We start from the raw sequence: 15,296 nt of genomic DNA, 5'->3' as shown, positions 1-15,296 counted from the left end.
TATTTAAAATCACAAAATGGCCAAGCTTGGGGTCGGGCCTCTTCGCATGGTGAAAATCGCACCCGTCCTCTACGATCTAGAAACAGTCTCGAAGACATGGACGTGACAATAACTCCATATAATAACTGCGACTTGTTATTTAACAATTGAATTCACAAAAGGCAGATCACACACGAGCTCGATGCCTTTTGCGCAACAAGGCAAATAACATAATAGCAGGTTTCCCAAGCTTAAAACACCCAAGTTTACTACAAGTAAAAAGCTCGAACATGAATGCCCGGGTTATTTAATGACTTATAGGCCCCAAGCTCGACCTCAATGAGTACACTATGTATGATACCTAAGAATTGAGCTCACGCATGCCTGATGTTCAACGTCGAAGTATCGATCGAATTTGAAAACGTTATGCATTGATTGAAACACGAGCTTAAATTAACTTATATAACAACAAGTAATATGCACGAACATTCATCGGTTGCTTTAGGAACAAAAGTACTGAGCCTAGGTCGGGCAACATTACTAAAAGTTTCAAAACATCATGGTTAAGGACCTAATCTATATCTACGATCTTAACATCATCTCCTTGATCGCTAGTCCCGGCGTCGTCTCCATCACCATCATCATCATTCTCACAATCCTCCTCGACCTCTGAGGCCGATAGTTCGAGCTCCCCTGCAAACTCATTCACCGTCTTCAAATCCTCGACCAGTGCTTTAAATCCTCAGGGACCTTTGTACGGAGATAAGAACGGGCAAGACGAAGCCCATAGTGGTAAGAGCTCGACCCATACTGTCGCAATAGGGTCCCAAACTCGTCAGACTTCTTGAAGTCTTCAACAGCCTGAGCTCGAGCCTCATCACGAGCCTTCGTCGGCTCTTCCTCAAAGCACCTTTGGGACTGGAGAAGCTCGTGCTTCACTTCTTCGACCTCAGCTTTGGATGTCTCAAGTTCCTCTTGAGACTTCTTAAGGTCTGCCTTAGCAGCCTCAAGTGCCTTTTCAAGATCACGAGCTCGCTTTTCAGCTCCCTCTTTTTCCTTTGAAAGCTCCTCCAGTTTACCCGAAATGTTGATGCCATTCAAAATAAGACCTCGCGCCACACTCAGCGTCTACACAAAGAAGGAAAGGAAACCCAGTGTCAGCTCGATCAAAGAAGATTAAAAAATAAAAGTGCAGTTAAGGTCGGCATCCTACTCTTAAGGTTAATACCTCCAATGTCTTGACCCCTTCATTAATATTGACCTCCTTCTCGAACCTATCAATAATATCCTTCACAAGGGCGCACTCCGTATACTCCTCGAGGGCACTGTCCGAAATGGGCTCGAAGCCTGAATTCATGACGCCCTGACACCCCTGAGCCCGATCTTGATATTACGACGTCCCTTAAGGCGTTGAGGTCGGGCTTCATGATGTCGAGGGTTGACCCCTAGGAAGTGCTGGGGTTTCAAGCTCCACGGTAGGTGCCCTAGCATCGACGTGCCTTGCCCTTTTCTTCCCCTTTTGTGGGACCGGGGCCTTAGACTTTGGCCCTTTGGCCTTATGATGGACATTGGCCAGCAGCTTCGAAGGATCGAATGACATATCTAGATCTGCAAGAAACAAATCACAATGCATTAGCTTGATCTCGACATCAAGAATACGACGTCAGAGCATAAAAAGTAAAAGACATACCCTCGAGGCCTTTAACATTTACAAGGTCGAGGGTGTCATCCTTGAGCAAATAATCGATCTTCTCTACTAAGGGGTTGTGGTTAACTAACGTTATTTTGTCCCTCTCTAGAACCTCAAAATACACCTAACCCTCGTTAAACCTATCTTTATCAGGGATCTCCCACCTTGGGCTAAAAGGATGGTTGAGATCTTGAGATTTTGCAAAGAAAAATCTATCTTTCCAACCCCGAAGAGAGCTTGGGGTCTCAGGTGTTCTAAAGTCCCCCTTGGTTGACAAATACACAAAACAATTGAACCCCGGTGAGTACTTAATAACATAAACAATCCTCAGAAGGTTGAGCCTAGGCTCAATATCGAGGCATCTACGTAGTATAAAAAAATAGACCAACAGCCTCCAACAGTTAGGGGCCAACTGGCCCGGACACATGTAGTACGAAGTAAGAAAATGGATAAAAAAGGGGTGAAGAGGCCACCGCATCCCAGCTTTAAGGGCATCCCTAAAAAACGTTATCTCTCCCTCTCAAGCTCCTAAGACATCTTCGGTGCTCTCGGGAACCCTAACATCGCAGACGAGCATCACCCTGAACTCTCTAGCTATCTTAATAATTACATGCTCCTTGTAGGTGGTCGGGCTTTTTGGATAGGTTAGTACCCCTTCCCCTTGAGAGTGCGAGCTAACAGGAAAAGTCAGGGTGATAAGGTCTCGCCCTTGGTCACCCGGACTTTCGACAACCATACTTGGGGTAGTAGGGTTCTCATTATCCCCTGAGCTCTTAGAAGGCCTACTACTACCACTATTACTAGACCCCTTGCTACTACTACTACCGCCACTACTATTGCTCGACATTACTCAAATAATTAACAACTTAAAAGCTCGAACTCTTACCTTAATGGTGATCGCTCACAACCCACTATCCCTGAACTCGAGCTTCTTTTTACAAAGAGTGGAGAGTAAAAAGTGAAAAAGTGAAAATGAATAGTGGGTGGTATTTATAGGGGTCATGGGCATGTCAACAGTCGCTTAATCTAGACCCTTAAGACAGGACACGTGGCAAACATCCAAGTTCGAGCTCTGACAACCAGCCACATGGCAAACACGTGACATAGCAGATCTCCAACCGGTAAATGACAGGTGTCGAGGTCGATATCAAGCCACAACATCCTTTTTGCATCACAATCCGAGATCGTAGATTCTGCACAATCTGCGGCTCAGATGCACAGGGGCCTGTGATGACTCAGATCTGATTCCCCTGAACTCGATCTCATTACGACCACAAGTCTCGACCTCGACCTCGACCTTGACCTTGGACCCCCCGAGTTGATCTTGGCGTATCATGTCGGTATAAGGTCGGGGTTTATTTAGGTCGGGGTTATGCTTTAATTCAACCATTCCCGCCTTAAACTTGGCATGTACCCACCGGCTTAATCTCCAAAAAGTAGATCCTATCTTAATCTACTCCTTCCCTGATTAGAACTCTAACAGAATACTTCTAATTAAACTCCAACACCTAGCCCTAAGGAGAGAAGGACTCTTTCAGTAATAAAATCCTTCTATAGCTCCCCCACCAACGCCTATAAATACTTGGCCAAGGCTCAACATCAAGGTACGCTTTTCATTATTGCTAATCCAAAACCTTCTCTCATCACTCCCCGTCTGACTTAAGTATCGGAGGAGCGACGAGAACACATCTCGTTGCCTTTTATTTCAGGTATCGGAAGACTGTTCGTGCTCATTTGTGAGATCCAAGCTCGGAGTTCAGACCACACGTTCGCGGTTTATCAGGTACAATTTTTTGGTAGCATCACTATGAAATATATCTTAATATAAATTTCCATATTCAAAAGAAAATTCAAACTTGTCCTTTGAGAGCTATTTCATCTGATAGCTCAAAAAGTATGATGTTGAATATGGAAATTTATATTAAAAGACAAGTTTGAATAATCTTTAATAGTTTTTGTGGAGAGAAAAACTTTAATGGGACAATCTTATATATAGACACATGTAAGAGCTATTTTCATCGAATAATGGTACAAACTATGTATATTTACTCAAACTCTTTATTTAATGGAAGATTCGCCAGCTTGATTTGATATTACTCCTAATAGAGTAATTCTACCAAATTATTAAATATATAGCTTGCTTATTTTTAAATTTGATCAATAAAAATAATTAATTTATAAGTAAACCTTTAAGCTTGAACAAACATGTAATATTCAACTTTTCGATAATCTGATATCTATATGTGGAATTTTAAAGGGAGTTGAGCCGGCAATACATTTTTTTTTTTGCCACAATTAATGTTCAACTATCAAAATTTGATAATTGCGGTTGTTGGAGAAATTTAAGATTTGTTTAAAATTTTGCTAGAAATAACATGACATGTCATTAGGTTGAGCCCAGCAACCGAAGCTTCTCTAATACGAATAACTTTACAGCCAGATGCATGTTACATGAAAGATTACGTGTCAATTCAAATGTAAATAAATGTAAAAACTTGAAATTTTAATTTTGAAAATTGCAATTTAAATTTAGTGTACGTTTGATTGTAAACATAAAATTTGCATGGAAAAAAATAAATTCTAGATAATTCAATTGGTTAAAACTTATTTGCACAAAAATTGTTAATTAAATGTGTTTGATTGATTTAATTTTCAATCTATAAAATATTATACTTGTTCGATTTTTATTGGTGGGCAGATGAGAAAGAGAAGGAGAGAGTGAGTGCATGTTTGGTAGCAATTTTTAATCTCAAAAAATTAAATTTTTAACCGTTATTTTATTATTTCAACCGTCATTTTTTACTTTTTTCACTCAAAACTGGTGTCCACTTTTCTCTCTAACGATTAAAAAATCAATTCTTATAATCATTACCTAATAAGCTCTGAATTCTTTGAAAAATAAAATTCTACCGCCTCTAAAAAAAATATTTTTCTTGATTTTGAAGAAAATATGATCACGTAATTAAAAATAGAAAAATATTTTTTACGAAAAAAAATATCAATTAAACAATATAAAAATATGAATTTGATTGAAAAAATATATTTATTTATGAAAAAGACTGACAATCAAACGGACCTTTAAATGTTGAATATAAATATCTATTACAATTCAATGTGTTTGAAATATTGCAATTACACTAGATACCCACTCAAGGGACCAAATTCCTTAGTCCTCGATGGGGACTTTTCATGCTCCAATAAGAATCCTGCCAAATTAAATAGGAACTGAACACTCAAATATTTATCAACCGTAGATTGGATCCCCACCGAACCAATATTTTATCGGACGGTCTTTATTCCACGGAGGATTCACCAACTCCCCTGTAGGTGTATGCGCCGACCGACTCAAAGATAAATATCACCACCAGTCACTCAACTTTGCACTTAATGTCAATTTCACCGCTAAAATTAAATTTATTTCTAACTTTCTTTACCCCTATTTAACAATTATTATTTTCAAACTCTCTTTCTATACACTCATCTTCAACCATCTATTCACACAATAAAATATCATGATCATAAATTTTAAAACTTTTTTATAACTCTTTAATCATACATTCTCCTAAAATTTATTATTCAAAACTCTATTTTCCTCAAATAATATTTGTTAAATGTGAGCTTAGTCTAGTCGCCACGAGTGAAATTAACCCACTATCAAACCTAAAAAAACTTTATGGTTACACTAACTTTTTACTCTTATGGAACTATTAATATATTTCGTTTACAGATTTGTGAAAATTGGTTATCTTGATAATTTATGAAATCGAAACGTGCTACACAATTAGAACATGAATCATACTCGTCTAATATAATCAATTATATAAATTAACACAAATCAAATGTATAAGGAAGTATGCCTAATCGAGATTCTTTACTCATCTCAATTCGTTCAAACAGAAATTCCAAAATTTTCCCCAATCTATTTATGTCATCCGTTCCGTTTCATTCATTCTCAAATTTTTATATATAGCTCCTATTTGGTTTAGTTGAAAATTTTTTAAAAAATTAAGTAAAAATTAATAATTGATTGTAACTAGATATTTTATGATCCTCGCAATTTTTATCAAATTTCATCAACTTTTATCAAAATTTACTATAAATATAATTTTAGCATAAACATGCATAATATATACAATTAGCCTCACAAATATTTTCTCTTTTCACGGACTTATATTATACACGCACACACACAATTGGACCAAAAATGAAAAAAAAAAAAAAAGGATTGCAGAGGCCCCCCTGCAGACATCAAGATTTGCACATGACCCCCCGAATCCCTGTCCTTTCCTCGAGTTGGTGGGCAGTCTTTTCCCTCACCTACGCACTCGTTTCACCCACTCTGTCGGATCTTGAAATTGATTCTTTCCATTCTCATATAATTTATTGCACACAAAATATATTCTATATGGAAGAACTATAAAGATTTGATAGCTGACATATATGCGTGTAACTACACAGTAACAGTTATCGTCACCAACCCATTACCGCTACCCACTTTTTTAGATCACGGAACAATAAATCTTACATTCAAATAATACAAAAAGCAAAAGCTTTGTGCATTTTCTCTTGCCTTTTTTCCTTATCCATTTCTTGGTGCCTGTTTAAATTCAATCTTGAACCCTTCATTTGATTTTTTACTGTATATTCAGGATGGAGCGTGCCCGAAAATTGGCCAATCGGGCAGTTCTGAAACGTCTGGTTTCAGAAACCAAGCAGTCCCGCCAGAATGAAATATACAGGCCATCGAGGTATGTTTCCTCATTAACTTCGAAAGTAGTACGAGGTGAAAATTTATGTAAATCTCACATTTTTTCTTCCCGGAGTTTGGTACAATATGTTGGGACTCGATCCATTACAGTGGACGCTCTGAAACCAAGCGACACCTTCCCACGGCGGCATAACTCCGCCAGCCCTGAAGAGCAATCCAAAATGGCGGAGTATGCTGGGTTTAATAGCCTTGATGCACTCATTGATGCCACTGTCCCTAAATCTATTCGTATAGATAGTATGAGATTGCCTAAATTTGACGAGGGACTGACTGAGGCTCAAATGATTGAGCATATGAAGAAATTAGCATCCAGAAATAAGGTTTTCAAATCGTATATTGGGATGGGATATTATAATACTTTTGTACCTCCTGTTATATTGAGGAATATAATGGAGAATCCGGGTTGGTATACGCAGTATACGCCATATCAGGCTGAGATTGCGCAGGGGCGTCTTGAATCCCTGCTGAATTTTCAGACTATGATTACCGATCTTACTGGATTGCCTATGTCGAATGCTTCTTTGCTCGATGAAGGGACTGCTGCAGCCGAGGCAATGGCTATGTGTAACAATATTCAGAAGGGGAAAAAGAAAACTTTTGTTATTGCTAGTAATTGTCATCCTCAGACTATTGATATTTGTAAGACGAGAGCAGATGGATTTGGGCTTAAGGTAGTTATTTCAGATGTTAATGAAATTGATTATAAATCTGGGGATGTTTGTGGGGTTCTTGTTCAATATCCGGGAACCGAGGGCGAGGTTTTGAACTATGGAGAGTTTATTAAGAATGCACACTCCAATAATGTGAAGGTTGTAATGGCTTCTGACTTGTTGGCTTTGATAATGTTAAAGCCTCCGGGTGAGTTGGGGGCAGACATCGTAGTTGGTTCTGCTCAGAGGTTCGGTGTTCCAATGGGGTATGGAGGCCCCCATGCTGCTTTCTTGGCTACGTCCCAAGAATACAAGAGGATGATGCCCGGAAGAATTATTGGAGTCAGTGTTGACTCTACGGGAAAACCTGCTCTTCGTATGGCGATGCAGACACGTGAGCAACATATTCGCAGAGACAAGGCTACAAGCAACATTTGTACAGCTCAGGTAAGTCTAATTATGAACTGCATAACCATTCTTTCTGTTTTGCTTCTACTAGTGGATAGAGATAAATAAGAAATGAGTTAATTGTTAAACCATTATCTCTAATTCATGACCTTGAGTGTCTATCGAACTTGATCAATCCAATTATGAAAATCAACTTGCTCATCTGCAGTGTAAGTTGTAGATTTTGTGTTTTTTGAGAATATCCTGTTGTATTTATGCAGGCATTGCTTGCCAACATGGCTGCTATGTATGCCATCTACCATGGACCAGAAGGCTTGAAAACCATTGCCCAAAGAGTTCATGGTTTGGCTGGAACATTAGCGGCTGGATTAAAAAAACTTGGGACTGTAGAAGTCCAGAGTCTTCCCTTTTTTGATACTGTGAAAGTCAAATGTGCGGATTCAAAGGCCATTGCAGAGGTTGCTTACAAGAGTGAAATAAATTTGCGGATTGTGGACAATGATACTGTGAGTTTAAATATATTCCTTTCTTGATCTGTAATTTATAACTTCTAATTGGATATGACTGAACCTTTTCTTGTTCAGGTAACTGTTTCTTTTGATGAAACCACCACTTTAAAAGATGTTGACAAACTATTTGAAGTTTTTGCATGTGGCAAGCCTGTAAGTATAGCTATTTCTTTTTGGATGACTTAGAGCATGTTTGCCTAACCTTAGAAAAAGGTAAAATATGCCTCCAAAAAAGATGGAATAACTTACTCATTTAGTAAAAAGAGTTACTTTTAAAATAAGTAACTTACATATTTTCAACTTCGAAAACTTATTTTTATTTACTTATAAGTGGAACATGCTCTTTGTAATTTTCTATCATTTACATGCTATTAACTTTAATGAATTGTTATTAGGTGACATTCACTGCTGCGTCCCTTGCGGCAGAGGTTCAAAATGTGATCCCTTCAGGGCTTCTGAGGGAGAGCACATATCTAACTCACCCAATATTTAACTCGTATGACCTTTCCATCTGAAAGTTGATAGTATCAATTAAAGTTTTAAAATTCCAATTTAACTTTTAATGTAATTTTGAAGGTACCACACTGAGCATGAGCTGCTTCGGTACATTCACAGGCTTCAATCAAAGGATCTCTCGTTGTGCCACAGCATGATTCCCTTGGGATCTTGTACGATGAAATTAAATGCAACAACTGAAATGATGCCAGTAACGTGGCCAGCATTTGCAGATTTACATCCTTTTGCCCCAAGTGAACAGGCTGAGGGTTACCAGGTTTTACATTTCGAATGAATTTTGACATATTTGGTAAGGTGAATTGGACAGTATTGAGGAAAAAGAAAAGTTAAAATCTTATTTATTTGTACTGTCTAGTTTTACATACCAAACATATCCTAAACTCTTCATTTTGTACGTATGATTTCCAGCAGCACTTCTCATCATTTATGCTATTGAAATATGATATCCTTCTTCTAGGAAATGTTCAATGATTTGGGTGAAATGTTGAGTACAATTACTGGCTTTGATTCCTTCTCACTGCAACCCAATGCTGGTGCTGCTGGGGAGTATGCTGGATTGATGGTCGTTCGTGCATATCATCTGGTATTGTAATTCCAACATAGGACATTATGTTAGAAATTTCTAGAAGGTATGACATCAGAGAAATTTTAATCAAGAGGTTTCCAAGGTTTTTTTCCCTAAAAAATCAAGTATGCAAGATATCATTCGAGTTAATGGCTGATAAAATATTGTTATATTCATAAGAGAGTTGATGGTACAATCTCATTGAATTCTGAAAATCTTAATTTTTGCCTTTGGGGACAACTTCCTATGATCCAGGGTCAATTTACATCTTCCAAAAATTTTCTATTATCGAAACTTATTAATGTTTAACTTCTAATGTAGTCAAGAGGAGATCACCACCGTAATGTTTGCATTATACCAGTCTCAGCACACGGAACAAATCCTGCAAGTGCCGCCATGTGCGGGATGAAAATTGTTGCTGTTGGAACGGATGCCAAGGGAAACATTAACGTTGAAGAGTTACAGAAGGCTGCTGAAGCAAATAAGGAGAACCTAGCTGCTCTTATGGTATATATATAACTATCATTAAAGTTCTATGAGAAGTGATTTCTATTTCTTAAAACTTCTACTCAAATCAGGTTACATATCCTTCAACTCATGGAGTTTACGAGGAAGGAATTGATGAGATATGCAAGATAATTCATGACAACGGTGGTCAAGTTTACATGGATGGTGCCAATATGAATGCCCAGGTTTGTATGTTTTCCTGCTCTAGTTTTTTCCCATTCTAGTTTGCAAAACAATTCTGTTAGTTTTCATGTTCTTAGAATATTGATACCCATATTTTTATCCTTCCACTGTTCATTCTTTTCTGTGTTTAAACTTATCTCATTTCTTAGATTATAGTTGAGAATACATTGACCATTTTTTTCCCTTGATATGCGTGAGCAAATTATCAGAATTTTCCTCATTGAGAGAAATTAAGAATCGAAATGTCAGAACCATGATTCTCATGGCGATCATTCTTCGGATATCTACCTTTGTTTAGCTATTATGGCACTGAGATGATGCATTAGGTTGGGACATTGTCTTATCCTTATCGTCATAGTCTATGTCTTCACATTGGTAGAAAGGATAGAATAATTGCACTGGAGCTAAAGTAATATATTAGTAGCCGGTCTAGTATATCAATTTAGTTTTGACTTGTTCCTCATATCATCATTTTCAGAATGGTTGTCCAATATCTTACAGTTGTTCGGGCCTCTCGTTTTCAGTTGTCTCCATATCTTGTTGATTAGAGGGTGAGAAATTTCATATCTTTCTTTTTATGTTATGAAAGTGGCACCAATTGAGGATAATTGAGGGAAGAATGACTTAGGTATTTGGAGCATGTCATTTATGGACCTAAAGAACGATGCAGTACAAGTAAAAATGGTTAGGAGATGGAGAGGTAGTCCAAAAGTAACATGTTATTGTACGATTGTTAATTATTTGATTGCATCAATGGCAATTGACCAAATGAAGTGCCGAAAAAGGATTCACATAGAATTTATTTGGAATAAGGCCTAGTTGGTTGGTCTTATTTTTTCTTATCCTTGCAATATGTGGAACCAATTTTGTGCCTTTTTTCTCTTCACTGCCTTTCCTCCAAAGCTGCATCTGAATCTAATTTATTTTTGTACAGGTTGGGCTTACAAGTCCAGGTTTTATTGGTGCAGATGTTTGCCATCTTAATCTACACAAAACATTCTGTATTCCTCATGGTGGAGGTGGACCTGGAATGGGGCCTATTGGCGTAAAGAAACACCTAGCACCATTTCTACCGTCTCATCCCGTGGTATGTCGAAAGACATTATCTGTGGACTGTAGATGTGGATGTAAATATTCTATATTTGCTAAGTGCAAATTATTAAACAGAAAATTTAAGAGAGAGTGAGTGAGTGAGGAATAGTCGACTCCGGTATGGTCCATATTGTGACTTTATTGTGATATTGCAGGTTCCCACAGGAGGCATACCCACTCCGGACAACTCTCAGCCCCTTGGTACTATTTCTGCTGCTCCTTGGGGATCTGCACTCATTTTGCCAATATCATATACCTACATATCCATGATGGGTTCGAAGGGATTGACGGAAGCATCTAAAATAGCCATCTTGAATGCTAACTACATGGCAAAGCGTTTGGAGGTCTCCGTTTCTTCTCTCTACTTGTTCTGTCTACTATTATGTGCATTTTGCATCCTGATGGTATCCTAATGGGACGCGAGGTGCTATGTACTGTCATGCCCTTAGAGCATGTTTGGTTAATCTTAAATAAAGCAAAGTACTATCTTTAATTCCCTAAAAATCTCAATAATAGAGTAACTTCTAAAAATGCTCAAACATGTTTTGATAAAAAGAATTCCTTAAAAATGTTGAAGCTTAGCTAAATATGCTCTTAGTCAATGTAAGAGAGTACTGCTGTTTCTCTCAATTTGTAACACATGCTTTCTCCCATTATGCAAACATTAACCTTTTTTTTTTCTTTTTTTTTTTTGCTTCAACCGTGAGTTTGTGACCCTGGCTATTCCATCTGTTCCTTCAATTGAAATTTGAGGTCGATAAACGACTGCTGTTAATATTTTAAGCTTTGATTAACAGGATCACTACCCCATTCTTTTCCGTGGTGTAAACGGGACAGTCGCCCACGAGTTCATTGTTGATTTGAGGGTCTTTAAGGTGATTTTGGCTGAACATCATTTCCACATGACTTCCCATTTCCATGCAATTGGCCATTTACATATTGCAATTTACGAATACTGTAGAATACTGCTGGAATCGAGCCTGAAGATGTTGCTAAACGTCTCATTGACTATGGATTTCATGGACCAACAATGTCATGGCCTGTTCCCGGCACACTCATGATTGAACCAACCGAAAGCGAAAGCAAGGTAAAAAAATAACACAGTTTCACTTGCATAAACAGACACCCAACGTAGAATGCAAATTTCTCCCTTGTGATTTTAAGCGCATCTCGTTTTGTTCGCAGGCAGAGTTAGACAGGTTCTGTGATGCTCTTATTTCGATTAGACAAGAAATTGCACAAATCGAGAAAGGAAAAGCTGATATTCACAACAATGTTCTCAAGGTAAATTTACATGTTCCTCTTGTCTGGCTGTTGCTTCTATTTGATTAAATCGTGGTTTGTAGACATTCAAATTAACATGTTTTTTGAGATTTCTGTTTTAGCATATATTTGGAGAAACTTAACCCCAATAATGTTTTTCCAGGGGGCTCCTCATCCACCGTCACTCCTGATGGCAGATGCATGGACAAAACCATATTCTCGGGAATACGCTGCCTTCCCGGCTTCCTGGCTCAGAACTGCTAAGTTCTGGCCATCTACAGGTGTGTTTACTAAACTCGATGATGAATAGCGTTCTGCAGAGAATAGAGTAGTATTACTTGATTTTTGTACACGTTCAATTTTTTTCATGAGGAAACTTGTTTAATGTTTGAGATTAGTTCTAGGTAAAAAGCCATAGCGTGAAATTCTTTTTATGTTACGTAATATACTCTAAATGATAATTGTTAATCTTCCCCCTTACAAGTTCATTTCTTTAAAATTGACTAATTTTATTACCACGGAGCATTGACTGTATTGATACAACTTATTCTGCATTTTTTTATCCTCTCATATATCCTATCGTTTTTCCTTTTGTAACAAGAAAGTTATTATTATTTTTTTTTTTTTCACCTTTGCAATTTGTACTGTGTTCCTCCTTGGATGTGAAGTTTAATCATTCCCTAAAATCCTGGGATATAACAAAAATTTCAATGAGGATACTGCAAACTGTGGAAGAAGGTTCTGCTTATGTTCTCTCTGAAATCAAAATTTTTGATACATGCCATCTCATTCTAAATGTTTCGTATCATTACATGTAGAGCTTTCTTATAAAATACACTTGCCTTTAAATTCAGTTTGTTGCTTAGACTTTCCATTTTTTCTTAGAATATTCTCTTGTTCACACTTCACAAGAGTGATGCGCTTTTGGCGAAGCAAAATAGAAGAGGGAGGGATAGAGAAAAACTAATATGACACACCGAATTTAGTTGCTTTAATTTTCTTCGTAGATGTAGTAATGAACCGAACGAAATATAGATAATAGAGACTCGTAGCTGACTCCAAATTTATCAAGAATTCTCTCATTCTGTGTCTCTGAATTTAACTATTCTCTTCGAGTAAGAATTACAACTTTGTTATTGTTATTACAGGACGTGTGGACAATGTGTATGGTGATCGTAACCTCACATGTACACTCCTTCCAGTCTCACAGATGGCCGATGAACCAGCTGCAGCCACTGCTTAAAGGGCTGCCCTTCATTTTCAAAAGTTCCTTCATCGAGTGATACAAATTCATCATCTTTGTCGTACATAAAAGATTCATGTTTTATTTATAGATGCTTTCATTTTCTTACAATGTCGATCATTTATAATGATTGTTGCTGATTGCAACTTTACACACTGTAATTGCTGCTACTTCTGATATCTATTTTTTAATGGCACAGCCCACGCAAATTGGAAATTTGTTTTGAACTTTGTGTCGTACTTATATGGAGTCCAATTTAACATAACGAACATGTCATGTAGTTTCTCTTCCCAACCATAAATCCGGTCTGGGAATGGCCACTGAGGCCTCCTTTGCACTCTTAGCGGGCCACTTGTTTCTTGGTTTGGCTCAGTTTGACCCAAATCCGAGCCTCTGAGACTGGTATTGGTAGCTGCTTCAAGTGGATTTTTTCCCTTACATTAGCTGTTGTGATAAACAATATGACAAGTTCAAAGATATGAATGTGGAACTTTCTACTGTTTTTAATAAGCTCTCTCGGCCCCCATTAAATGAATTGTTATTTTTCTCTCTCCTATGTTTACTTACATAATCTTTCATAAAATAATATTATACATAAATTAAATTTTTTTTCTTCATTTTTAACCATCCATTCTAAAAAAATAAAATAATAATAATAAATAAATAAATAAATAAATACTACTCTACCCATTGAAATTTGAAATAATGAGAGCCAAACGGGGGCTAATAGAAGTGAAAGCAGGTTTTTGAAATCCACAAGAAGCAACTGGGCATGGTAGAAAGAGAGACCAGAAACTTTTAAACTTTATGTTTGGATTCATTTTGAGTCTATAATGTTTTGGATCTTTAGATCTTTTGTGATGTTTGATTTCTATGCTCGGGAATGTTCGTAGTAGTTTTACTTGAAATTCTAATCAATATATTTATTTACCTGATAAAAAAAAAAAAGAGACTAAAAAGTGGATCTCGTACATGTGATCAGTAGGAGGGAAGACATGTACACAAACTACATACTAATAATCCCGAAGTATAGAAACATATCTATCCAAAGCTTAAAGAAAATATGGTTTATTGTTGTTATTTATCGTTTATAGGGTGACAATACCCTTTAAGTGGTACAAGTTTTTGACTTGAAACAAAGTAGTTTAGCTTCGTTATTGCTCTCTCTCCCTCCCCCATCAACGATCATTCTATTAACTCGTCATAAATTGTCTTTTTTCTTAAACCTTCATCCAGTAAAGGTGTGCTGAATGAGGGTAAATTAAGAGATGAAAGACTAGGTAGTTTAGACATGTTTTGCATAATCCTAAAGAAGCTCACCTTCATAACAATAACGTGATCTCATCAAAACAAGTCAACAGAGGAAAGGTCAACCAAACTAATACAGTCTTTTGTGATTTCTAATATTATAGTCTAACTCTTCTATATTTCCCGTGAACAATAAACCTTAAATCTAGCAATGAACTAAAATTGAAATTGATCCAAAATTTAATGGGAACAAGGCTTAGTTTTTGGATATGGATAAAAATCAAAATTTTGATAAAAAGTTGATAAAAATTATAAATCCCAAAAAATGTGTGATTGAAAATAAATTTTAAGAAATGGGAACCAATAAGGAGCTTTGCCCTTGAATGAAATACTCTAATATGGAATACTTTCAAAAACTACATTTTTATATTTGGGACATAACATTCTCCGTCCCCTGCCTTGATAAATTTATTTAATTTATTTTTATGGTTTCTAATTTAAATCTTATTAAAGATAAGTAATTAATTAAATGAATGATAAGTGAAGATTTTTTATGCCAGCATGCCATTCATAAACAACACAAGAAGAAGAAAAAAAGCAGTATTTCGCAGATTCTTGCTATCGACGGACTCCAGAGAATCTTTGAGTGCTTAGGCATTCAATCAATATTAGACC

At 36.9% G+C, this 15,296-nt stretch overlaps 1 protein-coding gene across 1 annotated transcript; it reads left to right on the top strand.

Moving 5' to 3' along the window:
* The first annotated feature begins 6,319 nt into the window (after window positions 1-6,319).
* On the top strand, window positions 6,320-13,600 carry LOC111373556 (glycine dehydrogenase (decarboxylating), mitochondrial). Its single transcript, XM_022996105.1, has 15 exons — window positions 6,320-7,534; window positions 7,756-8,001; window positions 8,080-8,157; window positions 8,400-8,500; window positions 8,581-8,776; window positions 8,978-9,103; window positions 9,407-9,592; window positions 9,664-9,777; window positions 10,710-10,862; window positions 11,023-11,211; window positions 11,665-11,742; window positions 11,829-11,954; window positions 12,053-12,151; window positions 12,294-12,411; window positions 13,279-13,600. Exons 1-15 carry the CDS (start codon window positions 6,320-6,322, stop codon window positions 13,371-13,373), a joined length of 3,120 nt encoding a protein of 1,039 aa, XP_022851873.1. The 3' UTR covers window positions 13,374-13,600.
* Window positions 13,601-15,296: the final 1,696 nt, after the last annotated feature.

This window comes from Olea europaea, unplaced genomic scaffold (assembly GCF_002742605.1).
Source record: "Olea europaea var. sylvestris unplaced genomic scaffold, O_europaea_v1 scaffold1142, whole genome shotgun sequence".
NCBI classification, from domain to species: Eukaryota; Viridiplantae; Streptophyta; class Magnoliopsida; order Lamiales; family Oleaceae; genus Olea; species Olea europaea.
This window is presented reverse-complemented; position numbering and strand designations above follow the sequence as displayed.

Bases quoted from the DNA above. Each gene is read 5' to 3' on its own strand.
- LOC111373556 (XM_022996105.1), top strand. From the start codon at position 6,320: ATGGAGCGTGCCCGAAAATTGGCCAATCGGGCAGTTCTGAAACGTCTG. The intron at 8,158-8,399 runs GTAAGTATAGCT...AATTGTTATTAG, and splicing joins TTTTTGCATGTGGCAAGCCT to GTGACATTCACTGCTGCGTC. The intron at 11,743-11,828 runs GTGATTTTGGCT...CGAATACTGTAG, and splicing joins TTGATTTGAGGGTCTTTAAG to AATACTGCTGGAATCGAGCC.